Source organism: Crocuta crocuta, unplaced genomic scaffold, assembly GCF_008692635.1.
Source record: "Crocuta crocuta isolate KB4526 unplaced genomic scaffold, BGI_CrCroc_1.0 scaffold279, whole genome shotgun sequence".
NCBI lineage: Eukaryota > Metazoa > Chordata > Mammalia > Carnivora > Hyaenidae > Crocuta > Crocuta crocuta.
The window spans coordinates 6,887,867-6,915,066 of NW_027551570.1; the positions used below are offsets into that span (position 1 = coordinate 6,887,867).

Genomic DNA, 27,200 nt, shown 5'->3' on the forward strand with positions numbered 1-27,200 from the left:
ATGTTTATTAAGGTGTGTTTTACTAAAAATACTAGGTATTGTTAGGTGAGTTGCTCTTAATCCGGGCTTCCAACATCTTGGGAGCAGTTCCTTTTCTGGCTTTCCTATGCCTTGCCTCCTTAGAAGGCAGCTTACTACCTTTTGCTTTCATGAAACTAACAAAATCTGTCCCAATCTTATTGAAAACTGGGACAACTCTTAGCTTCTGTTGGCCAATACCTAAAATTTGATCTGTCCTTTTAAGTCCACTGCAGAAGCTGACATTGAAATTTTGTATTGAAACTTCTCCCTTGGTTATAAAAAATGCCAAAGTGTTTTATTTCCTTTACTTGAAACCGAAACAAAGGAATTTAATGAGTTAACCAATTTCTGAAGTTAACCGATTCTGTTTTCAGATTTCTCCTTATCCTTTTCTTGATTATCTTGACTGATGGAATTTCAGACACCTTTAATCCTAGGCTAACATGAGAATTAATTAAGTCAAGTCAGTGGTGAGTTCTCTGGGGGAATTCAAGGAAATGATAATGTTTACCAGAAGGCTACGGAACATACATGAGTATGTGCCAAGCATAAGTCATTCATTGGCAGTGGTCTTTCATATTCTTTTTGTTTGGTATTTGTTGTATTAATACAAAGGAAGCATCTCTAAACTATATTGCATTGTTCAAAAATGTTTTTCTCAAGTAGATTTTCTTGCCTATATGGACGAGAAAAAGGGCTGAAAAAGAAGAAAAACAGACGATATAAACTGGACGGCGTGATTTTAAAAGCTCAGTTTGCCCTAATAATAACCAGAAACGTATTGATTGGTTTAACTAGCCAGAGAGGCTGAGTCAATAATACAGACCATCTGGCTTTTTGTTTGAGTCTCTAAATGGATGTGTACTATTTTGGTTTCTTGCTGTACTACTACTGTCACTGAGCTTTCTGGAAGGGTTAAGGCTGGGTTGCAGGTAAGAATGAATTTTCTGTGGCCCCACCCCCTGTTCTCCGGCATCTCCAAAAAGAAAATGGCATTCAGACCAAATGGAAAACTCCAGAAAGGCATAAAGGGTTGTGTGAGTTGTTCGTGTCCTTATGAACTGAGTGTTTTTATTTCCTCTCAATTAATGTGACCACCAAATGGCATATGATAAGAAACCATCTTTGGAAACACCATTTCTATATAGCAACAAACCTGTAACCTGCTCTTGCCAGGTTCAAGAAAAATAAGTAAAAACTTGATTTTTGATGTTGTTATTCCCTTTCCTCTTCTTTGTAGATTGTGAAATTGAAAAAGTAGATCTTGTTTTCCTCATGGATGGTTCAAATAGCATTCATCCAGATGACTTCAGGAAGATGAAGGAATTCTTGGCATCTGTTGTTCAAGACTTTGATGTCAGTGTCAACAGAGTACGTATAGGAGCCGCCCAGTTTAGCCATACCTATCGACCGGAATTCCCACTGGGAAGTTTCATAGGCAAAACAGAGATATCGCTGAAGATTGAAAACATCCAACAGATCTTTGGATACACACACATTGGGGCCGCACTCCGGCACGTGGGGCATTACTTCCGGCCAGACATGGGTAGCCGGATAAATGCAGGTACCCCGCAAGTGTTGCTGGTCCTCACAGATGGTCAGTCCCAAGATGAGGTGGCTCAGGCCGCTGAAGACTTGCGACACAAAGGTATTGATATTTACTCTGTGGGCATTGGGGACGTGGATGACCAGCAGCTCATTCAGATCACCGGGACTGCAGATAAAAAACTGACAGTTCATAACTTTGACGAACTGACAAAGGTCAAGAAAAGGATAGTTCGCAGCATCTGTACCTCGGGGGGTGAGAGCAGTAAGTATTTAATGTGCCCCTTCATATTTCTTCCTTCCCTGTCTTTGCTGACATTTTCCTCAAGCTCTGTTTACGTCCCCTGGGGCTGGTAGGAGAATTTGTGCCTCTGGATTTCACACTGAACTTTTCATAGTCATCATGAATTATTTTTGTGTGTGTGTGGCTTGTGGATTGAAAAACAGGACATATGAGAGCCTTTGTCTCTTTTTCTTTTTCTCCTCCCATCTCCTGGGAGTGTACGCCCCCTTTGCGAATGAGAATGCTGTGGCTTCAGAAGGTGTGAGGGAAAGGCCATTGTTTACAGTTTCATTGGTTTCAGAGGTTGGAGACCAGGTCTCAAAGACATAAAATATTCTATAGGCTTTGGTTGCCTGACAAAAGGGCGTTTGGGCTGCCAGGTGCTGTGGTACAGGTATGTAGAGAATGAACAGCCTTGAAGATTCATATCTTTATTATGAAATATTTTACCCCAGAAGTTAGTAAATATCTTCTTAAAAATTAGTCTATTTTGACATTTTTCCAACAGATGGAAGGAAAGGTCTTGAAAGAAGGATGATTTTTTTCTATTTTTATAGAAGTACCCAATGGGTTGGCTATGATTCTGTGTAACTACCTATGATTAACATAAAATCTAGATTTTCACCAGGAAGGGGAAAGCTATAGGGTTGCTAGGAGGCAGCTCTGGAGACAGACAGCCTGGCTACAAATCCGTGCTCAGTGGCCATTTTTTTTTTCTTGGACAAGTTCCTTACCTTTTCTAAGTTCAATTTTCTCATCTGTAGAATGTGAACGATAGCAGCACCTAGTTCAAAAGATCATTGTCAAGATTAAATGAGAAAATGCATATTTAAACTTCATAATTATATCCCAGACATCATACTTACTCAGAGTAAAGTCGCTTCATTTTGTCTACCACTGATCCATGAAATTTATTCATGGGGGCCAGTTCTTTCCTTGCCCCTAGTCACTTTCAGGAAATACGTGAACCTTTTCTCAATGATTAACATGTCCATCAAAGGCAACCACTAAAACTAAAAACTTGATTGAAGGTTACTCCACTCTCCCAGCCTCCCACAGGCTGCTCTCCCACCATGACAGAGGAGGCCACACATGGCAATTTACCTGCTGTTCCCCACCTGTCACTTCTGCCTGCTCTTCCAGACCCTACCCTCTTATTGCTAGTCATGGTTTCTGGCCTCTCCAGAATGGTTTAGGGAAGGAAGGAGAGCTAAAGAAATACAGGAAAGTTCTTACTTGATGATGCTTGCCAAGAGTTGGTTTTCTGTGACCTTGTAAATCTGGGTCCATTCATGGGTGCTTCAAAGACTTCCCTTCCTGCCTTCCACCATCTCTACCCCCTCCAAAGCACATTTGTCAGGGGAATCTCTCAACCACAGTTCCCTTGAAAAAGGTAAGTGTATCTCAATTTCAGATGTTCCCTTATGTCTTCCTCAGCCTCTGGGCTCCAGCTTTATTCTGCTGCCATCTCTTTGGCCTTCCAGTTAGCCTTCTTGGACGTGACATCAGAGGAGTCCACAACAACTCCTTCTTAGGTGTAGCCATGTCAGCTCCATGAGAAACAATAACCTATCCATTGCCCCAGTAAACACTGGAAATTATGGCCCCTCAATGTGGTCACCTCTCCTTTGCAGAGAGAGCAGTGTACCATCCTGTGGCTCATTCTTTAGAATTTCTAGGCTTGTCTCATCTCTGAGTTCTCTCTTAATAAAGCTCCTCTTACCTGGCTTAAATAGGAAATTACCTCCTTCCCTTCTAGGTGTATATATGTGTACATGTAGTGAGAGACCTCACAACACATCAGCAGTTCTTTCCCCAACATGTTATCCTAAGCACTAAGCTCAAACCTTTTATAAGACCCAATGTGTAGGCTAAAGGTTAAGAGTTGTATAATTGATTGGGGACTACTGCTCCTAAATCCTGCTTCATGATATGCCCATACTTTGGAACGTCTGGTGACCTCAGCCAGACTGTCCACATTAATTTCCTGTTGCATAAAATACCCATTTCCAATTATTAGGCATAAAATTACCTTGGAACCATCTAGTCACTACTTGAGAAAGTGAAAGAAAACCACATCGAAAGTCAAAACCAGGAATATACGCTCGCAAGTAGTCACTAAGTTATCTTTAAAGGAAATAGTCATGAATGTAAAAGTGATAAAAAATACTCTGTGTTTAAGATAAATTTGAGGTCCTTACTGCAGCAAACAAGAATGTGAGGCCTTTGTAGCCAAGCTCTGGACTAAGGACTGAAGAGCCTAGAATGAACACTCATAAAGCTCCACAAGCATGTGCAAATATACTAGAGAATACCAGCTCTTCTTAAATTATAAACCCTGAGTCGAGGACATCAGATAATAGTTTGGTATGACTCAAAACAAATTAGACTTAGAGCCTAAACATCTAGCTTTGCTTCTTACCTAATATATGCATAACTTTGGAGAAGTCCCTATCCTTTCTTCTCTCATTTGTGAAGCTAAATCCTCTTTCTCTGATCGTATACTATGATTCAATATGTGTGAAAGGACAAGCAGCTGCATAGAGATATGAGGGAAGTGTTTCTTTTTTTTAATTCAATTTTTTAATGTTTACTTTTGAGAGAGAGAGAGCACAAGCAGAGGAGGGGCAGAGAGAGAGGGAGACCTAGAATCCAAAACAGGCTCCAGGCTCTAGGCTCTGAGCTGTCAGCATAGAACCTGATATGGGGCTCGAACCCACAAACTGTGAGATCATGACCTGAGCTGAAGTCAGCCGCTTAACTAAGCCATGCAGGTATCCCAAGAATCAGTATTTCTTGAGCATCCTTGAAGGGTTGAGCATGGTGCTCTAAGCATTTTAAATGCATTATCTGATTTAAATTCTCTCAAAATCTACGTAGTTTGTATTTTTCCTCCCATTTATAATGAACAAACTAGGCTTTAAAGGAATATTAGTAACCTGGCCCAGATCATACAGGAAGTAACAGACAACAAATGTTGAAACCTAGTTCTGTCTGACTCCAGCCTTTTTGTTGTTGTTAAATTAAGCTATCTTCTTGCTGTAGTTGTTGTCTAGGTTATCTGATGCTGACATTATAAAGGACTGCTGTCTAAGTGTTGTGCTTCCCTGATTAATAGCTGAACTTAAGACATTGTGTATATCCTGAAATTGTTCCCATAAGCTGCTGCCCTCTAAGGAGACCACTTGCTCTGAAGCTATCACTTCTACTTCTACTTCTAGTAGAACTTGTAACCTGCATGACCTATCAACACTAGCCAGCCAGGAAGTGGTAAAATAAGGTTAGGGTAGTTCAGTGTATGAACCCCAGACAAGCCTGGATCTGAATCCCAAGTGTGAGATCCACAACAATAACTGGGAGACCTTGGGAAAGCTGCTGTAAGTCATGGTAAAACAAATATTAGAAGAGTTTCTGCGTATGCTGTTTCATAAGAACAAGTGAGATAATGAATGGAAAGTAAATGACAAATATGCATAGAGTATTAGTAACTAGCAGAGAGTATTACAGAGGATATCTTGAAATGATCTGATAAATGCAAATACTTGGAATCATGGGGTCAGTTCACAGAAGTACAATTTACCAAGAGTTCATTGGTTTAGGAATGTTAATATTTTTGCAACTGTTTACATTTATATTCAAATTTCATGTCTCAATATTCAACAAATTCCCATAAGCAACCAAACTCCAAAGTCTATTTTCTTACCTTCATGCTTGTTTTCCTGATTTTTCTTTGAGCCTGACTATTCTGACCATGTAGAGGAGATATCAGGCAGCATTCATGATATGGAAAGGCTCCCTTTTTCATGGAGCCATGATTAGGTAGCAGAAGAATCAATGGCACCTCTTATAATTCGCATCACCATGGATAAATTAGTCAAAAAGGAAAGTTAAATGAGAGGGTAGTCTGATTAAAATGAGGATTTGATTCAAGGAATGTGAGAAATGTACAGACAAAAATGGATGATCATTTCCAACTTTCCTTGACCAGGTATCTTTAGGTTTCTGTCTTAATTGGGTTCTGTAGAATATGGAGCTCAAAGCAGAGTTTATATGCTAATGCTTTATGTGCTAATACTTTGGGAGTACAATCCCAGGGAAGCAAGAGTGAGTGTAAGGGAAATGATTTAGGAAAGGACAGAATGTGAATACAAGATGGTATGTTCCTAAGCTTGTGCAGCTTCTTAAGAAACCATGATTGATACATTAGTCATGCAGAATATCACCAAAGAAGCTGTATGGAACAACCACAAAATGGGTCCATCGGGGAATAAAGAAGAGGATCTGTCTGCCAGTTTCTTCTCAACTACTGCCTTTCATTGATCAGAGTTACTCTCAAGGAGAGTTAATTCTCCCACCCTACTGTGTTGTGTTATGCAGCCTGTTAGGGAAACCAGACACAGGACCCACAATGAATTATATCTGTGGCAGTAAGTGTTGGAAGGAGCCAGAGTTCCTGTGACTTCAGTTGAGTTGGACATGGAACCAGAGTCACCATGGCCCTCCTCCACTGAGGATGAGGGAGGCCGTGTCAAAGCCTTCCCCTCTGCCATACACTGTTGGGAGACCAGGTGAAAGTGGAAGCTGAGACTATCCAATGGACTACCTATTTTCTAGATCATTCTTTTTTCATCTAAGCTACCTCTTCTTTCAAAGGCCCCAAACAAATTTCTTTCTTATCCCAACCAATAACTGCTAATAGCCTAACTTTCTCCCTTTAAAATATTTAAGAATTGTTTTCCAATCTTATTGATATATCCTACCTTCTTGACAGTATTTCTTAATACTGAGAGTCTGCCATCAACTCCAATTATGGACTTTATGAGTCAGATAATTAAAATCAGCTTTTAGGTCTGGCAGGGAACTGTTAAGACTACCTATTTAGCCCAGTCTCCTCTTTTCTGTTCTTTGTATTTTTATTTTGGAATGCATAAGCTTATTTTTATAAACAAGAAAATTAGTGCCTGAAAAGGTTAAGAGATTTGCCAGAAATTATTTAACAGTAACAGAGTTGTGACCAGTCCATGACTCAAAGTAACATTGGCCTTCCCACTTAATGGCCTCCCCCTTCCAGGCTTCCACACTGGTTTGTGAGGATGTCCAAAACATAAGTTTTGTTTTTCCTTGTTATTTCCCTCCATAGCCAGTCCTGTGGGCTCCCTTCCTCACTTGCCCTGCATTTATTGCCACTTTTCGATACCCCTCCCTCCTATCTTAAATTAACCCTTCCTTATTTCTCTTTCCCAAACCATTCCTGCCTCTTGTTAGTTCTGAGGGCTCCTGATTTGAGGGCCAGTGCCTCTGTAGGCTTGGTAAGGCCCTTCCTTCCATGTGAACCCATTTGATTAGTATGGCCTCATCTCTCTAATTCTATTTAGGCACATGGCTGCCAACTCTGGACTTGTTCCTCAAATTCCATTCCATTGATCTCATTATAATGGAATCATTTGGCAACTTGAATTAGTTAAATAAACACAAGGAACTTATTTACTAGAGTTTGTACTTTCAGTAATCTAGACAAAAGGTTAAAACACTTAATTTTTAGAGGGGACAGTTCCCAAGGTCATTCAGTGACATTTGGGCATTTCTGACAATGTTTGTTTTTTCAAGAGAGACTGCTTTCCTTGAAAGCTGTAATCTGTTTGGATTACTGAATGGTTTTCTGTTAGGGGTTAAAACAATGTTCATCCAAGAGAGAAACTTGCCATCTCAAGATAGAAATGATATTGATTCAAGAGGGATTTTGGAAAGGATGCATTCTGATTCTTCTTTTTTGACGAGTTTCTTTCCTTACCTCCCTTTGTAAATATTGGAGAAGAGATTTTCCAATAAGCAAAATAAGCAATAAATAAAAACTGAAGAAAACCCACCTTTCGGATTTTTTGATAATAGTGATTTACCTCAAATGTCATGGTGAGAATTGATGGCCAAATAAGGCTTTTATTTTCCTCTCACCCAAATCTTTTCTCATTAAACATGAATAAGGATACAAGGGAGTGGGATAAAACTGAATCAAGGTTACTGACCCTTATTTTAAGATTTGAAAATGACGGGGCGCCTGGGTGGCTTAGTCGGTTAAGCGTCCGACTTTCGCTTAGGTCATGATCTCGCAGTTCGTGGGTTCGAGCCCCGCGTCGGGCTCTGTGCTGACTGCCAGCTCAGAGCCTGGAGCCTGTTTCAGTCTGTGACTCCCTCTCTCTCTGACCCTCCCCTGCTCACACTTTCTATCTCTCCTAGAAATAAAAAAAAATTTAAAAAAATTAAAAAAAAAAGATTTGAAAATGACAGTTTGATTTAAAAGACTTACAATGTGCAACTGACCGGTGTGTCTAGAGGTAGTGTGGGTGGGCATTTGTCCACACAACAAATATCTGAAAAACTACTTATCTGAACAAAGCAAATTAAAAATAAACATTCCCTCCCATCTTTCTTTTTTTAAACCAAGCAAGCTGGTAAAATTCGCTGAATTTGTATCCAGCTGAATTGGCTGGAAAAAGTTGAAGTTGTGGAAGGCTGAAGTTCTGGAAAGAAGAGTGCAGATGTCATTAGACTTTATCCTTCTTTATCTTCCCTTTCAGAAGCTTAGTTTAAATTATCAAGTCCTGGGGTGCCTGGGTAGTTTAGTTGGTTAAGTGTCTTACTCTTGATTTTGGCTTAGGTCATGATCTCACCATTGGTGGGTTTGAGCCCCACATTGGGCTCTGTGCTCAAAGCCTGGAGCCTGCCTCAGATTCTGTGTCTCCCCCTCTGTCTCTGGCCCTCCCCTGCTTGTTCTCTCTCTCTCAAAGATCAATAAACTTTATTTGTTAAATTATCAAGTCCCTTCTCCAATGCTTACATGTCCCTGGCCTTAATAGGGATAAGAGCAAAGCACTCTAAATGCAAAACCTCTGTAAGTATTTTTCGAATGCCCGAATGGCAAAGGCTTCAGCTTCCTGACTGCCTGAGATTTGAAGGCAACACCATCTTTGACATAAACTAAGCAAGATCCCAAAGGATCTCTTGGAGTTTTTCTTCTTTACTTTTTCCTTTCTGAGTGGATGTTAGAAGACAAAAAGAAGAATCAAAGATTCTTTTTAGAGAGAGAAATCATCATAGTCATCACTTTAGCTAAATCCTTCATGATTTAGTTTTTCTAAATGACTGTTCAAATTTTTGTATTTTCCTTATAGTTAAGACTTGTTGAATGACCTTACTTAGTAAGTAGCATGATATGGATTTCCTATTTTAAACTACTAACATTTCCACATATAATTTTAGATATTTAGGTGATCTTGCATGGCTTCTTCAGCAGCCATAAATGAAGTCTTTCAGAACTTTGTTATAAAATCACCTAGATTTTATACCACCAAAAAAAAAAAAGTCTATATACTTTTACAGGTTATGAAAGAGTGATTCTAAGCCTCTTTCTCTATTCATTCATGTTCTTCCTTGTTTTCCAGCTTTGTAACTGGAATAGGAATAGGAATTTCAAGTACTTGATTCAGACATGGCATCCAAGCCAAATAAAGGTATTTGTTGAGCTAATAAGATATACTTTTCCCTTGAACCCTAGATTGTTTTGTGGATGTTGTGGTCGGATTTGACATCTCAACTCATGAGAATGGGCAGACTTTGCTCGAAGGTCAGCCTTGGATAGAAACCTACCTTCAAGACCTCTTACGTGCCATCAGCTCCCTCAATGGGGTAAGCTGTGAGGTGGGCACAGAGACTCAGGTTAGTGTGGCTTTTCAAGTGACCAATGCCATGGAAAAATATTCTCCAAAATTTGAGATCTATAGTGAAAACATACTGAACAGTTTGAAGGACATAACAGTTAGAGGACCATCTCTTCTCAACGCAAACCTCTTGAGTTCTCTGTGGGATGCATTTCAGAATAAATCAGCTGCTCGAGGAAAGGTAACCTGATTTTATTTTATTTGTCAATCTGTGGTTTCAATGACATCCTTTTTACTTATTTTTCTTTTTGAATGCTTTCCTAGGTGGTTCTCTTATTTTCAGATGGATTGGATGATGACATTGAAAAGCTCGAACAAAAATCTGATGAACTGAGAAAAGAAGGTATTGAGCATGGGGAGGAGTGGGAAAGGAGTATTTAATGACTTTATAACTTCAGAACTCAATTCTGGCTCTTAAGTTTTCAAGCACTCAAATAACCTTGAATTTGCCAGCCAATATGCACTTGGTATAACAAATGAGCCTCAAAACATTTTGGAATCTACTTTTTTCTTCATACACTATGCATGTGAAACAGCACTGAACACAAAGTCATATCCTTTTTCTTGTATCACTGTGTTTCTGCTTCCTGAGCTTTCCTGGAGAATATTCCTGTCTGCCTTGGCGTCTGCAGAAGTGAACAGTGTATTTCTTCTTGACCAAGAAATAGGAGAGTTGGATTATTTTCTTCTGCCACTGTTAAAGTTTCCTGAATTGCATGCATTGTTGGACAAGTCTACTCATGTCTTTGAGCTTCCTAATTAGTTCCTTCCTTCAGACCACAGATGGACCAACCATAGTGCTTATGAGTTTTTAAAGCACTGGCACTGGGCTTTTCATTTTGGGAACCTATGCCCAGACTTATTGTCAGTTCTTACTAAAAAATGGATCAGTGGAAGAAAAATGCATCCACATGTTTTGGTTTGACTAAGAATAGAAAGATTTTCCTGTAAGTGGATGCTATTGGTGCCCCACCCAGACCCCCTTTCCAAGCAGATTCCCCCATCTTCCAGCTGTTGTGATTATTGGCTGCTAGAAACTCACAGGTTCTTCTCTCTCTGAAGAATTGCTGTTGGCCAGTGGAAGCCACTGGAAGGTTACTCCCCACTCCACCTCTATGCAGTAAGTAGAGTACAAAGAGTTGGACTTTTACCTCAAAATGGCACCAGTTCCGTGGTGTAATTTGTGTTCAAGAGTTCTCCATGGGGCCTTAGTGAAGCTAGTCTTCAGCTGAAACACTGTCAAGCTCAGCTCTTTCTCCTGCCCTGTCTTGCTTTCTTCACCCCATTCTTCTAAGAATGCTTCCACAATAAATGTATGCATCCAAATCCCCATCTCAGCCTATTCAGGGGAACCTGGCCTAAGACAGCTGCTTAGGCTGCTCCCCAGTTGATACAAGCTGGGTTAATTTTATCTTTTTTGTTTGGTTCTCTCTTTTCAATCTTAAACAGATTGCAAACTTAACTGAATTTACAGCTGGAAAATAATCCCCTTTATTTGCTAAAGCTGCTTTCTTTTTTATTCTTTCAAGTCTTTGACTTTTTTTTTTTTTTTGATCTGTAGTGGAGATATTAGTGAAGACTGAGAATAAGACCCTAGAGTGCTGAGTGTGGGTGGGTAGGTTTTTTAAATTTCAGCTTTTCTTTTATGGGGAAAAGATATATCTTTTGCAGACAACATAAGAGTTTTCTCCGTGAAGTTTCCCTCAGAAAACCCAGATTTCTAAGACCAACCTTCTTTCTCCCAACTCCCAAGGAAAAACTAATAAATGACCTTCAACTTCATAGGCTAGATTTTTAATATCCCTCATAATCTTTGAATGGGAGAGATAAGGGGATGATGACCATAATGCTCTTTGCAAAGTGTTAAATGGCTCTCAATATGGATAAAGACTATCTTTAGTTCTGTCTTCCCACATTGAAACATGTATGATTTCAGGTGATGTTTGGCCCCATGATCTATTGACCTAGGAAAGCCTCCCAATTTGAGGCCAGGTATCTATATATATATATAAACTGTGCAATTATCATGAAACAAGAGGAGACCAAGAGAAAAGGATCCTCAAAGGTAGATGTGGCTTTATAACTAATCCGTATGGACTGGAGTTTGAATTTAATTTTTTAAAATCTAGTGCTCTAGAGTCTTCCCAGGGATTCTTTTATTCTTGCAGGTTTTGTAATCTTTTCTTCTTGAACTTCTTTTTAGAAATTGTATTTAAGATCATCTGACTTCTTCTTAAACTTTTGAATGCTTGTTCATTTTTAAGAGGCAGAGACAGAGACAGAGCTTAAATGGGGGAGGGGCAGAGAGAGATGTAGACACAGAATCTGAAGTGGGCTCCAGGCTCTGAGCTGTCAGCACAGAGCCCGACACGAGGCTTGAATTCATGAACCTTGAGATCATGACCTGAGCTGAAGTTGGATGCTGAACCAACTGAGCCACCCAGGTTCCCCAAGATCATCTGACTTGTTATTAGATGGGTCTGAAAGGAGCAGGATTGGAGTCTTCCATCCTGAGAAAAACAGTTACAAATAATAGTTACATGCATACTTCCTGCAAATCAACAATCCCATGGTTCTCATAACTCTTAAATTTTTATATTTCCTGGAACTTATCAGAAAATTTCTCTCCCTTATAACTAGATCCATTAGCATGCCTTCTCTTGTTCATTAAACTCTCTTGATGAACTCACCATTCCTCATTGTCAATCCCAGCCCACTCCACCAATTCTTTTCTCCTTGTCATTCTCATTCTTGGAAGAGTAGCTAATGCCTTGTTTGTTTGTTTGTTTGTTTGAGACAAGCCAGAGATGTCAACACTAAAACCAGGAAAGTCCAGGCAAATCAGGATGACTTCATCACCCTATTCTTTGGTGTTTCTTTCTTCCTTCCACTCTGCTTTCCTCTCCTATAACTTAAGCCTCCCCAGCATGTCCCTGAAACTTTGTTCTCTTCATTCTCCTCTTCTCATTAAGAATAATTCGGAATCATATATACACTAAGAAGGCATTCTAAACCCTTAGGTGCATGAACATTTCCTTTTTCTAGTTCATTGGGTTCCAAGTCCTATCTAAAGAATTCTTCACCCATCCATAATGAAATGAGAAAACTTAGTCCAGTGGAGTCAAGTTTTCATAAAGCGAAGCTTGTTCAATTTTAGGATTGCTCTTTACTCTGATTATGTCCTTAGTATGTTTTTGTTATTAAAATATCCTTTGATTGTAGGTTTTGGAATCGGATTTTCCACGCAGAAACCTAAAAATATCACTTGTGCCAGTCATTTAACTTCTCCAAGCTTCATTTCACTTGTCTGTAAAATACAGCCGTAATCCTACATACCCATACAGTTGTATTTGTATCTTACAAGCAAGATCATGCATGGAAAGCACTTAACCAACTTCCAGACACATAATAACTATTAATAAATGAGAGCACAGTAGTTACTATGGTTACCTCCATTATAACAATTGCCAAGGTTATTACCATTAACATTTCATGGTTATATCAATCAATACTTTATCATTTCATGTTTGTATTAATTAATATTCTGTCCCTGAAAGTTTTCTTTGAAATCTTCTGGTCTATAAAATTCCAAAGCTTATGATCTATATCTCTGGATGATTATGTCATTTGTTTCTAATTGCCTGACAAGAGGTCTCTTACTGTCTTACAGTCTTTTACTTATTATAATTCCAACTGGATTATTGATTCCTTATGAGGTCATTATAGCTGTGCTTCTCAAACCTTAATGTGTCTATAAATCATGTGGCGATTTTATTAAAGTACAGATTCTGATTCTATCTGGGATGGGGCCTGAAATTCTATATTTCTGATAAGTTCCCAGGTGATGTAAGTCCTGCTGTTGAAGGATCTCCCTTTGAATGGCAAAAATTTAGAACACTTGTTTTTTGATATATGAATTCCTGTGTGTCCTAGTATGCTCTTTGGACCCTTTTTATTTATTTTATTTTATTTTATTTTATTTTTTTCTTTGGACCCTTTTTAAATCACTATATCTCACTTCAAATCATGGAGGAACTGGAAGTTCTACTGTAATATCCTGTCTCCAGTTTAATTAGTTTTGAAAAATGCAATTCCTTTTGTTCTGATTATAGTCTGGTCACTTGTCAGTTTTACATTGTGTGGTTGGGGGAAGTTGACAATAAAATGAGTGTTCCTCTTGCAACTGTTTTCCTAATATAACAATTTAGGTACTTATGCAAAAAGATTAAAATAACCAAACCCACCTCACCTGGAGTAAACTGTGTTGAATAGGCCTGAATGCACTCATAACTGTTGCTCTGGACGGAGCCAGTGACACAAGTGACCTAGCCGATCTTCTCTACATTGAATTCGGGAAAGGGTTCGAGTATAGGACCCAGCTCACTATTGGAATGAGGGACCTTGGGAGCCGACTGTCAAAGCAACTGGTAAGTTATTCAGAAAAGGCTGGTGAGTTTAAATTTTCTGTTTTGTATATAGATTGAATATTTATGCTTCTGAATTTCACTTGAGAGTGAAAAAAGCTATTCTGAAATAGTGAACAACCTAAATAAGAGGGCGTTTTGAAAAAAATGATAGAGATCTGTCAAAGCAAGTTTAATTAATACAGCAAAAAAAGAAGGGAAAAGAAACTGAATAGCACTTACAGTCCTGCCCGAATTACTGTCATTGAACAAAAGTGCCAGAGGAAATCTGAGGTGAGAGGGTGAATCCTCTGCTCCCTCAGCCAGCCAGTGTTCACATCCCGTGTGGATCCTAAGTGTCCCAGCTTACCACAGTGAGTATGTCTAGTGTTTAAGATGTGTATTTTCCCTGCAACATGACTTGTAAAGGAGAATCCATTGCACTTGGACTTCAACCAAAGAAAGCAACCGGCTTCAATGTTGGAGGAGGAACAAATGATCTGATGATGGGCCCTTCTATGTTGTCCTGTTTGTGTGATCTTTTTCAGCGTCTTCACTGAGATGTTTGCCTTGTGAACTTTCTTTTAGAATCTAACGTCGATGTGAGGTGCATTCCAGTCATGCTCCTTTCAGAAATGTACACGAACTCAAACTAGAGGGAAGTTACCAAGTTACATGGCACCACTTTCATCTTAATGATAGGCTAATAATTTGATTCACTGATGATCTATAAAATCTATGATCACATCAAGACACTTTCCAATAACATGCTAGCTCCTGCTGTTTCCCACCTATAGAATTTGCATACAAAAAGGTGTTTAAACACAGTTTGTTCAGTGTAGAAATTAAGTAAAAATACTCATTTCAGGAACACAGAGGGGCACCTGGGTGGCTCAGTTGGTTGAGCATCTGAGTCTTGATTTCGGCTCACGTCATGATCCCAGGGTCATGGGATTGGCCCCGCCTTGAGCTCTGCAACTAAATGTGGAACATGCTTGGGATTCTTTGTGTCTCTCCCTCTGCCCCCTCCCCACCCCGTGCTCTGTACTGGCGTCATGGAGCCCAACATGGGGCTTGGTCCCACAACCATGAGATCGTGACCTGAGCTGAAATCAAGAGTCAGCACTTAACCAGATGAGCCACCCAGACCCCTGTAGAGAAATTTTTTTTCTAATAGCTGAAAAGGAGCATTATATAATAATAACTACAGAAGCACAATTGCTAAATGGTTCTAACAAAACTTTTTATTTTTCATCACACTAGAATTTTGATGGGAAACTTCTCAACACAAAGACTGATTCAACCCCACTAAGGCCAAGCATAGTGTTTACTGCAAACTGAATTTTCCTAAAAATTAATGTTATGGGTTAATTATAAAAATGCAGTGAAATATGCCAATTTTTCGGAGGATGACAATGTTCAGGATAAAATTTCCTGACATTTTAAAATCTGTAATGTTTTTTTCAGCCTGGTTAAAATATAAAGAGGAATCTTTTCCTCACGTCCCCATCCTTTACAGCAAGTGTTGTGGAAATGTTGAATGTGTGATTGGTGTTTTAGAAATCCTGTCACACAGAGACTTTTCTGAAAATGTTTACCATTGGACTCCATTCCAAGCAATAGGACACTGGACACTGTCTAAATCCTCTAACATGCAAAGATGTCACACAACAGGAAAAGGAGCAAGCAGCATTCATTTCGTTGAACAAAATATTGGGGGCAAAATGATGTAAAGTAATCAACACCATATGGTCAATTCTGGGATGGGGTGGGAACAGGACATTAGTGTGCAGTGAGTTGGCCATGGCTAAACTAATAGCATTTTGAGAGCACAAAAACCACTTTGATCTGATTCTGAAGTCCTCATGTGGTAGAAAATGCAGCCCACAGAAGGAAGGATAGCATCTAAAGAATGTCTCCTTCACTCTCTGGAGCACGGTCTCTTTAATGGCAACTGGGCTTCTGAAATTGTGGTAGAAGCCTGAATGAACTGCTGAGCTGGTATGTGTGATTGGGAAGCGGTGCCTCAAATGTAATGTACTCCTTACCTTCCACCAAGGTTAATGTTGCTGAGAGGACATGCTGCTGTTTATTCTGCAAGTGCATTGGAGGGGATGGCACAATGGGAGATCCTGGACCACCAGGCAAAAAGGTGATTTCAGTTAAGATTTACGGTGCACTTGATTTGAATGCTGTATGTCTGAAAAACTTGGATTTAGGCAGAAACGAAGGATGATGTTATCAGATAAGGCCTGTGAAGTAACCATTTATGACAGTCCTCATATTCTATGTGAAATTACATAGAATGCCAAGGAAAAGCCATGACTAAATTGGAGTCTTCTAAAAAACTTTCTATGCAAATGTCAGGAGGAATGACTGCCATGATTCTTGATTTTCCAGTGTTCAGCAGTGATGACAATGACACAGAGAGAAATCAACTGTGATCTGAGTTGACTAATGAAAACCTCCTGAATATCAGCACCATTTCAATTTCCATTTTAATGACTAGAGGTCCTATAAATGAAGTGGGGAATATTTGGGATAGTCTGCTGAAAACAAAATTAGGTCAGAGCACCCTAGCCTAGCCAGAGATGTGGCGATGTTTCAGTCAGCTTTAACCAGGCCAAAAATGTCACAGATGTATACATAAACGTGCCAATTATAAAACAGTAACCAACAATAGATTCATATATTTCCTAACTAAAAAAGATGTATGTGTTCATAAAAAATATGATTTGGGATTTAGGAAATGTTAAAACACGTACAAACAAACATACTATGGATGTGTTTAATAATGAGTTCAGTACTCCTTAACATGTGTGTTTGATTTGTGAACAATTTATAGATGGCACCATAACTCCCAAATCAACATGTTTGTGTCTCTGAATAAAGTTTTCAGACTATTTCCTGAATGCTTCAACTTCATGTAAGGAGAATGGCAGATTTTTTTAAAGCAAGGCTCAGAAAGAATGAAAACAAATGTGCGTGGTCTACTTTTCAATGTGTAGCATAAACCCTAAAAAAGGATTTTTTTTAATGAAAAGAGGATAATTCTAGTCTGTCAAGAGCAAATATAGCTGTGCGCACTTGAACGTTTGAGAAAAAAAATTCCAGCACTATATATACCCCAGAGAGAGTTATGGACAATATTATAATCCACAAGTGCACACACACTTGAATTATCTGCATAGTTGTTTCAAAACTACATTTAAAAACATTTTTTTTAAATTTATTTTGAGAGAGAGTGTGCATAAGCTGGGGAGAAGCAGAGAGAGGAAGAGAGAGGCTACCAAGCAGGCTCTGCGCTGACAGTTCAATATCATGAACCATGAGATCATGACTTGAGCCAAAAGCAAGAGTTGGTCACTTAACTTACTGAGCCACCCAGGCACCCCAAAACTACACTTATTTTTATGTGCATAAGTACAGCCTAGGTTGTGGAGAGAGGACTGTTTTTTTTTTCCCCCAAATTCCTACAGCTCAACATAAGGTGAAACTAAAGTTAAATATTTTTGCTTGATTACCTCTGGTGTTTGGCCTGTGGAATGCTAATGCGTTCTTCCTTTCCTTATTCCAGGGATCCCCAGGTTTTAAAGGCAGTGAGGGCTACTTGGGAGAGGAAGGCATTGCTGTAAGTTGAGGTTTTTCTCGCCTCTATTTATTCCTGAGAACATATCTACAATAGGAAATCATTTGTGTTAATTCAGAGGGAAAAAGGAAAAGTCAGAGTCTAAGAATTCATGTACAAAGTCTGAGGTCTTTCCTAATCCTCATCGGGCTTTGCTTCTGATGGTCAATAATGGTTGATTAACCGACTGTCTCCTCTTTGACTGTTCGCCAATGCTGCACAATGAACTCAGTGCGAAAGTTATTTTCTTCACCAGGGGACTCAAATCACTGCCATTTCCCTCTTCCTGATCCATTTTGCACAGGTAAACGAACTCCCCACATTGTTTATCAAGGACCTCCACTCTTTCTTGCATCCATCCATCTAACCATCACTTTCTTCCTTCCTTCTATCCATTCATTCATTTAACAATTATGTGTTGAGCATCTTACCATTTGTCACATTATTTATCAAAGACCTCACTCATAAATGAACTTATCCCTTCATGTATTCATTTAACAAATATATACAAAGGCATTCTACCATGCTTCAGGCACAGTGCTAGACCCTAGAAATAAATACAAATAAATAAAAGAAAAAATATAATTCCTATCTCAGGTAACTTCAGACTGTGGAAAGACAAATGAGACAATCGTGTTTCCAGTTGTTATACACAAAGACTATATTAAAGGTATAATGAGGTGCATTGTGACAAAGCATGGCAGAACAAATACTTAACAGCCTTGGTAACAGTTGAGTCTCGGGAGAGGAAGGCTGCTAGAGGTAATGCTTAGGGAGACTTCTGAAGGACAAGTAGATGTTTCTTCAGGCAAAGTGTGTGGGGAAGAAGATGTTACTAGAGAGACAACAATGTGTTCAAGGATCACGTCAGAACTGAGTCAGAGAATCAAATGTGTGTAGAACAGCACATGGCTGGAACCCAAGACACAGTGAGAGGATGTTAGGTGGCAAGCAGGACCCAGATTTTTGGGAACCTCGAATATCCTGCAGAAGATCTGGATGGTATCTTCCAGTTGATGAACAGTCATTGAATGATATTAAGCACAGGAGTAAAAATGGTGGGGCATGGCTTTAGAAAGCATACTCAGGCAATGGTGTAGAGGCTAACAAGGTAAGGGTTACAGGTAGAAGTCTTGCAGTAGTAGGTGCAAGACAAAGGAGTACTATTCTTAGTTTGGGGGGCAGGATGAGTGGATATGTTAAGCATGTTAAATGTATGGAATTTAGTGACCTGGGGAGAGAAAAGCAGAGGACTTTCGTCTGCGAGGAAACCTCGTTTCCACATCACAAGACCTCACAGATGAGTAGGGTTACCAAGACCAGCATTGCAGGAATCATATTTGATTAAAGAAAGAAAAAGTAAGAGATGGATTTTGGACTAGAAATCATGCTTGGATCTTGCTTACATCATACCCAACGCATCTCTCTCTGGTGCCTCACTGATTCTTCATCATCTGTTCCTGGACTATCGCCTGAAATTTTGAGAATACATTTTAGCTGCCGGTTGTTTGTATGTCTGTTTTATTTAGATACCACCCCACCCAGGGCAGTATTCAGGTGGGATCCAAAGCAAAGGGATGTCATCTGAGTAGTTCTGATTTTCTTACATTCTCAGCTTTAATAAGCATGAATTCTGGACTGTAAACCATGAACAGTTATACTTTTTTTTCCAACACAAAACTTGTAAAATATCTAAGACAGAATCCAGACTACAATAGAAAAAGCTTATCTAGATATGTGCTCTTTCTCAGGGAGAAAGAGGAGCCAGTGGACCAGTAGGGGAGCAAGGTACTAAAGGATGCTATGGTGCCAAAGGTCCAAAGGTAAGGGTTGCATAGGACATTGTGAAGTCTTCCCAGCATTAATTCCATTCTCCTCCACTAACCACCACTGTCCTTTCTGTTTTCAGGGAAACAGGGGACTAAATGGACAGGAGGTACGGTGCCCAACACATCCATTTATCTGCCCATCTGGTATCTAGAAATATTTTTATTTTTGAGACTACTGACCAGTAGATCATACAAATGATCTTCCTTTCTTACTGCCAGCCATTTGATTGTGTCTATTCCCATCTTTTAATACAAGCAATGTGTCTTATTTGTTCAGTTCCTTTCTTTTTTAAAAAAAAATTTAAAGTTTGATTGCTTATTTATTTATTTAGAGAGTGTTCATATACAAGTGGGGAAGGTGCAGAGAGGAAGGGAGAGAGAATTCCAAGCAGACTCCCTGCTCAGCATGGAGCCCACCCTGGGGCTCGAGCCCACGAACGTGAGATTATGACCTGAGCTATTATCAAGAGTTGGATGCTCAACCAACTGAGCCACCCAGGTGCCCCTGTTCACAGTTTATACTACTCAGTAATCTTTGTTATTGCCCAGGACCACGCTGTATATGAAAGACAAAACTAGACTTTTGTTTGGTGTCTGACTTGTTTCCACATAATGAAATATACTCTATTCTGATCACATCCTACTTTTCAGGGAGAAGTTGGAGAAAGTGGAATTGGTGGATTGAATGGAGAACAGGTAGAGCCTCCTCTTTATCCCATGAAGACCCCTCTGAGCTATTTCTCATTAAGAAAACCTGAGTTTATCCCTCTGTTGTAGGGCGAAAGTGGTCCTCCTGGAGAAAAAGGAGAAAAGGGTGATGAAGGATCCCAGGTAGGGATTTAATAAAAAGACCACCTGAAAACTGTCCTGGCAATTGAAGGTGTGACTAACAGAGTAGGACAGCTACCCTAAATGTATCATTCAGCTAGTGCCACAAAAGTCCTTTGTGACAATTACAAAATGTCAGTTGCATGCAACAGTACATGCATGTGGCTGCCTTTGTTTCGTGTGTTGTGGGCTGGCTTTGTTCCTCATGTCTGTGATCCTTCTCCTGGGACCAGATAGCACTGCCTGGCTATGTTGGCCATAACCTTTCTGTGTCCATGGAAGGCACACAAGGGAGCAAGGGGAAATACACAAGTTTTCTTGAGGCCTAGACTTGGAACTCAGATTAAGTCATGGCCAAACCCAGGAGTAGGGATTCTTGCCGCACCACAGTTGGAAAGCATTAGAGAGTTACATGGCAAAGGGGCATAGATACAGACAGGAGTGACAAATTGGCACCATTAATGGAAAACAGCTACCACACTAAGAATGGTAACAGGGTGTTGACAAGGATCTGCGGTGCGGAGCACATTGAAAGTGTGTGCCACTCCTTTCCATCTAAAACAGACACCAACAGCTGCCGTACTTCCATCATCTACTTTATCTGGCATTAGGGTATGAGTAGCTGAGTCAGGAACCCAGTTTCTAGCTGATATAACCACTTTGGGGAAAATTGATAATCTCTCTAAATCTCAGCCATTTCATTAAAAGAAAGATATAAACAATACCTCGTTCAAAAGTAGCTGTAAAAACTAAAGAAGACAACAAATGTGCCTGGAACACAGACTTCATTACTGTGGTAAATAATTGAGGTCACTCTTGTAATTTTTTTTAAACAAGAGTTTTATTTTTTTAAACACTTATTTATTTTTGAAAGAGAGAGACAGACACATAGTGTGAACTGGGGAGGGGCAGAGAGAGAGGGGGAGAGACAGATCTGAAGCAGGCTCCAGGCTCTGAGCTGTTGGCACGGAGCCCGATTCAGGGCTCGAACTCAAACTGTGAGATCGTGACCTGGGCTAAAGTTGGACGCTTAACCAACTGAGACACCCAGGTGCCCCTTGAGGTCACTCTTAAATTATTTATATGATGCCTGAAACTATTATGGGGTTGTCTCTCTGTCCAGTTTAGAAATAACTTTAGTAGAAAAATATTTAGTTATTCAAATCAGGGACAGGAGAAGCTCTTTGTTTTTACTAATGTTATTAAAAAGTCCTGTCTTACTCTTCTTCTGATTTGTATTGCCTTTAGGGAAGCCCGGGAAAGCGAGGGGTTTCTGGTGACCGAGGTGCAAAGGGCCAGCGAGGAGACCCTGTAAGTGCGGGGGCTGCATGGGCTGTGAGCTAAACAGGGCTTAGTTCCCATCAGCTTCTGATAAGGAGACAGACCCACTTTAAGATACTACAATAACAATCTTGAGTTTAAATCATTGCAAGTACAACTGTTGTAGAACTCAAAAGCAGTTCCTGTGTGCTGTATGTGGGATGAACGTGGACAGTGAGAAGGCCCTGACCATCATCTGTGCATGTATTTTTTTGAGAATGCATATTCAGAATTGTTTTTGTGCTTCAGAGCCATCGGAGAATTCCAGTTCTTTTCTTCTGAGTATCTCACAATATGGTTAGGATGGAAGAAATAAAGTCATCTCTCTTCTTCCATTCTTCAAGAGTCTCTCTCAAGTGAGAATATGAGCTTAATTTTCTTGAATCCAAGGCAGCTAAGACTGTATTTGGCTAAACTTATGACCCAAAGGTACCTGCTCTCTTGGAATCAACCCAGCTGAACCGGCCGGACCCACGCCAATGTAGGGGATATGCCAAGTCTGGGGGAATGTCAGTACTATAGGATTTTCATCCCCCCACCCACACATAAGTAAGTCTCCAAAGCCTTAATGAATTAGGATTTAGGTTTGTTTTTAAATTTTTATTAAACCCTTTTATTGAGATATAATTGGCATAGAACTTTGTGTAAATTTAAGGTATCATAAGGTATTGATTTGATATATTTATATATTGCAATATGATTACCACCGTAGGGTATCATGTCAAATAATTATCATTTCTTCTTTTGTGATGAGAACTTTTAAGATCTAGTCTCTTAGCAATTTTGAAGCATATGATACAATGTTGGTGTCTGTCATCACTATGTGGGGCATTGGATCTCTAGAACTTAGTTTTGAGCTATAACATCAGAAAAGTACACAAATTATAAGTGCACAGCTCGATGAATGAATGCACCTGTAATAAGCTTCAGCCTTTTAAGCCAGTTTTCAAAAAACTTCATACTAATTCACACTCTCACCAGCAATGTACCATAGCATGCATATTACACATGCATCAGAAAGGCTAAACTTTTAAAAAACTGATGACAGCAAGTGCTGGTAAGGATGTGGGGCAATCCCACAGGACTTTGTATACTAGGGGAGGAATTATTAAAGACCATGGATTGATCAGAGAAATAATTTAGTGATATATATTGAGAAATATAAATGCTATACATTGAGGATAACTATTCAAAAAGTGGAGGAGTTTACACATGAAGACAACGTTGTTTATTAAGTGATATCTTCTGATAATGGTTTGATAACCTTGAGAGTTTTGAAACCGCTTCAGAGTATGTAATTAAAAATAAAAAAACTATACATAAATAAAAATAATAAGAAATACTAGTTGAAATGCAAAGACCTTTCAGTCATCTATATATAATGGCCAAAAATTTACTTGGGATATTGCTATAAAATTGCCATTCACTTTGATCAGAACCCCCCCAATGGCTAAATTGTCTGTTTGATTACTAAGACTTTCTAAAGAATCTGAATAATGTCAAAGTTTTTTTTTTTTTAATGTTTAGTGACTTAGAGATGGCTGAAAATTCAACCCTCTAGAACTTCTCTGATATGCTGTTTGCCACTATAGTAATTTTAGATAGTTTTTAATGCATGGCAATTCTTCCTAGCCACTTGGGAATTTCAAATTGAAGACCACTCTCTGAGCCTTTGCACCCTCTTTTGGGGGTTACTATTTCAGGAAAATTTGGGAGAGCAAGATTGGATATATAGAATCCACATATGATCAGATTATTCGTAGAATGCATACAAATGGCACAAATTCCTTAAAATCTGTGCTTATCCAGTCAGAACTTCTGATCAAATGAAAGCTAGTTTGGCTGTTGGGAATTTCCCATTTTAAGAAATCTCCTGTAATCTCATGTGATGTTGGGGAGAAAACTGAACTAGATCATTTGAACTACAGTTTAGTGAGGTTCATCATTCTAAAACATATCATTATTTATGTTATATCATAAATTTGTATTAGATGGTGCTTTTTGTCCAGTTGCATAGGAAGAGACGGAAAGACTGAACAGATCATATTCAGACTGACCAAACAATGGGTCCACATGCAAACTAGGAATGTACTAGTGTATGACTTTTTAAATGTCATCTCGTCAATTAAAAAGTTTGGAGTTGGATCACAATAAGTTGTTTTCCATGCAGTGGGATAAAATTTTGGACTTTATGTCACCTTCCTTTTCCTATTTTCACCAAAATACAATTCTCTAATATTGTAATTAAGTTATACTCTGCTTGGAGAACTTTACAGACAAATATTTAGACTTAAAAATAAAACAGAGGGGGCACTTGAGGGGATGAGCACTGGGTGTTATATGGAAACCAACTTGACAATAAACTATTTGTAAAAAAGAAAAAAACAGAAAATGTAGAATATAATCTTTGGCTTTGGTATGTGGTGAAGAGAAGCAATTTTTCACATAAATTCTGGTAATCTTAGTTATAAAGTAAATTCTAAACTCCTCTTTTTCACTCTCTTAGCCTATAAAATCTGTAAGTGTATAAACTATTTGTTTAAAATCTTTCTGAGTATCTGGAGCAATGACCCCTCCTTGTTGGTGATCTCAAATTACTTATTGATTGATGAAGGTAATCTGGGCTGCTATCAGCCAAACAGCCCAGCAGCTGGCGCTCAGCAGGACTGGATAATTCTTGTTCCCTCTCCATTTACTGACTGAATCGACTGACTCAATTGATTGTCCCCGCATCATGGTGATACTGCTCTATTGGTGGTCCTAACTGCCCAAGATAGAAAGCTTTCAGTTTGGCCTACTAAGGATAATATCCCACAACACCTGCCTGTTTTCACTGAGCTCCTGCTGGAATGTCTGTATGAATATTGGGGAAAATTCAAGATTCCAGAATTTTCTAAAAACGAGAAAAGTAGGATTGATCATATGGGGCTAGAAGGCTTACCAGGCATCCAAGAGGAGAAAGAGGCAATGTGTGGCAGATACAGTCCTCAGTGTTCCTCAGGGTACTTATGTTCTTGTGGGAGAAGCCATTACAAAGCCTGCCTTCTCCCAAAAGTAGGGAAAGTAAAAATTTACGAACCCTCAAGTATAGACTTACATAAGCCGCAGGAAAGAAGAACAAAAGAAGAAAAAGGAGGGCAGTAGCAAGAAGGGGTACCTCCAGACCCAGAATGAGAATTGTCATGAACACAAGTCATTTCACCCTTGTCTCCCTTGGCTATACCTTCTATGATGAGCTCCTGCTTTCCCCCTACACACTCACCTTAGGTCCCCACTCTCTTCTGATAATGCAGAGCACAGGAGGAAAAGAAATCATGTGTAAACCATTTATGATGTTTTCCTGTTTATGCTTTCAAATGGATTGGACTTGTCAGTTTTTTTGGGGGGTGGTGGGGAGTGAGTAACTATGTTATACACGATTACATTTTTAAGGAGAAATGTTCAAAACTTTTCTATTTTCTGTTTTTTAGGGAGTTCCTGGATTTGACAATACCATAGAAGGACCTAAGGGCTTGAAAGGAGAACGTGGAAGACAAGTAATGACATGGGCATTTGAGAGTGAACTTGTAATGATGTGACATACTTGATACAGTAAAACATATTTTAGGAGCAGAAATATCTTTTCCTCCTCCTTATCTGCTACTTGAGGACTCAAGAAACACACTCTTGTTCTTCAGAATTTGGGATGATTTGCTTCACCAAGCCCTCCCTTTGAGGTCTTCATTTATGAATGCAAATGGCTAAGCTCTAACTTAAGATGCATGGCTAGCTGATGGAACTAGCCAATGAGCTGTTGGCCTTCCTGGGATCCAGAAGTCACACACTCTAAGAAGATATCCTATTATTCATAGTACCTGATAAAAAGAAAAAGAGCTAGTAGATCTATATAGCCCATACTCTCAAGGCAAGTCTCTTGGGATTAATCTCCTGGAAGCTCAGAAATCACAATTAGATCATCTTGTTTTTCAGACTTTTAAAAAATAATTATATGGGAAGTGTGTTTCTCTGGATCTTCTCGATGAGGAAGTTCCCTTGATAACTTCACTTGTGAGGAGAGGTCTGATAGGTGGAAAGAACTTTACTTTGGGGACAGGCCCAAGTCCTGGTTCAGTACTCTGTGCCCTACCAGCTATGTGGCCTTGGGCTACTTTCTGTAAACCTCAATTTTCTCACCTACAAAATGGGACAAACAGTCTACTTACGATGTAACCTGCCACATTATAAACCAGTAAAGGCTATCTGCCATTTTTACTAAGTGATAAATGTAAGTCTCTCACACCTCTCCTTATAAACTCACAATTTTTCCTTCATTTTCTCTTTCAGGAAGAGTTAGGAGTATTGTGAGATTTTATTCACTTAAAGTGTTAATCTAAACAAGTTAACCGAACAGAACATGAAGTCCAAAGGGAGAAATCCAAACCAGCGTAACACGTGGGCATGCTTCAATTAGCCAGTCTGTGGCAACCCAGTGGGGGTAGTTTGACTTACATACTCTATAACTTCTACCCCAAATACAAGTTAGACGGCAGTGATGAACAGATGAAGCCATGCGTTAGCATTATGTCCCACAGTTCCTCATGACCCACATAGACCTACAGTTTATAACCAGTGGAGTCATATGGCGCCCTCCAAAAGGAGGGTAACTCTCTAGTTGGTGTGGTACCTATCCACCCTCCGTGGAGCACAAGCTGATGTTGAAGAGGAAATGTGTCAGTGCTGTGTAATTCTTGTAACCCATCTGTCTATTCATTTGACAGGGTAGAAGAGGCTGGCCAGGCCCCCCCGGAACACCAGGCTCCAGAAGAAAGACAGTAAGAGCCCTTCTAGACCAGGAGACCCACCTGCTCCGGTAGCCTATATTGTGATAAAAATGGCTGATGGTGGGGAGTGGGTGGGATGGTTCCTCTGGGGCTCACTACTGTCGGGAAACCTGGGAAACCTCTGAGAAGAGAGCTTGCAGAGAGCTTGTGGAAAGCCCCTGAAGCTGAGGCAGGAAGGTGCTGGCAGCAGGGAAAATTACCAATCAGGAGAAAAAGCTGAGGCAAAGAGAAGAAAAAAGCAGCCCGCTAGGGGAAGGGTGGTGAAAGTTTGGCCTCCCCACTCAGCTAGCTGAGGTTGCCAGTGATGTCATTTTAAGTCCAAAACTATTCCTCTGCTGAATTTTATGACTACTTAGGAGACTGAGTCCTGGCGTGAGTCCTCTGTCTTTACTTCCATATTCTGTGCCTTGTAAAGATGTGTGTTCCAAGACACAAAAACATTTCCTTGGTGGAGTAAAATAGCTCTGTGAACTTCTTAGAAAATACAATGCATAATAAATACAGTATACTAAACTGGTTTTTATTTGTGCTCAATTTTAAAACATATATATGTGTGTGTATATATATATGTATACATGTGTGTATATATATGCATCTAGAGTATTAATTGAGATATAGCCAATATATACCATATTAGCTTCCCATGTATAACATGATTTGATATGTATATGTGGTTATGAAATAATCACCACCTTAAGTCTGGTTAACATTTATCACCACATGTTACAAATTTTTCCTTGTACTGAAGAGTTTTAAGATCTACTCTCTTAACAGCTTTCAAATATACAATACAGTACTATTAACTACA

The 27,200-nt window shown here is 39.4% G+C and overlaps 1 protein-coding gene across 1 annotated transcript in view; it reads left to right on the plus strand.

Moving 5' to 3' along the window:
• The window catches only part of COL6A6 (collagen type VI alpha 6 chain), a 108,313-nt gene that overhangs the window by 11,612 nt on the left and 69,501 nt on the right, over window positions 1-27,200 (plus strand). The window contains exons 7-19 of the mRNA XM_077750917.1: window positions 1,262-1,831; window positions 9,402-9,745; window positions 9,829-9,907; window positions 13,837-13,991; window positions 16,027-16,119; window positions 17,545-17,598; window positions 19,347-19,418; window positions 19,505-19,531; window positions 20,076-20,120; window positions 20,202-20,255; window positions 21,501-21,563; window positions 25,043-25,108; window positions 26,330-26,383. Coding sequence (XP_077607043.1) covers window positions 1,262-1,831; window positions 9,402-9,745; window positions 9,829-9,907; window positions 13,837-13,991; window positions 16,027-16,119; window positions 17,545-17,598; window positions 19,347-19,418; window positions 19,505-19,531; window positions 20,076-20,120; window positions 20,202-20,255; window positions 21,501-21,563; window positions 25,043-25,108; window positions 26,330-26,383 — 1,676 coding nt within the window. The remainder of the gene's footprint in view (window positions 1-1,261; window positions 1,832-9,401; window positions 9,746-9,828; window positions 9,908-13,836; window positions 13,992-16,026; window positions 16,120-17,544; window positions 17,599-19,346; window positions 19,419-19,504; window positions 19,532-20,075; window positions 20,121-20,201; window positions 20,256-21,500; window positions 21,564-25,042; window positions 25,109-26,329; window positions 26,384-27,200) is intronic.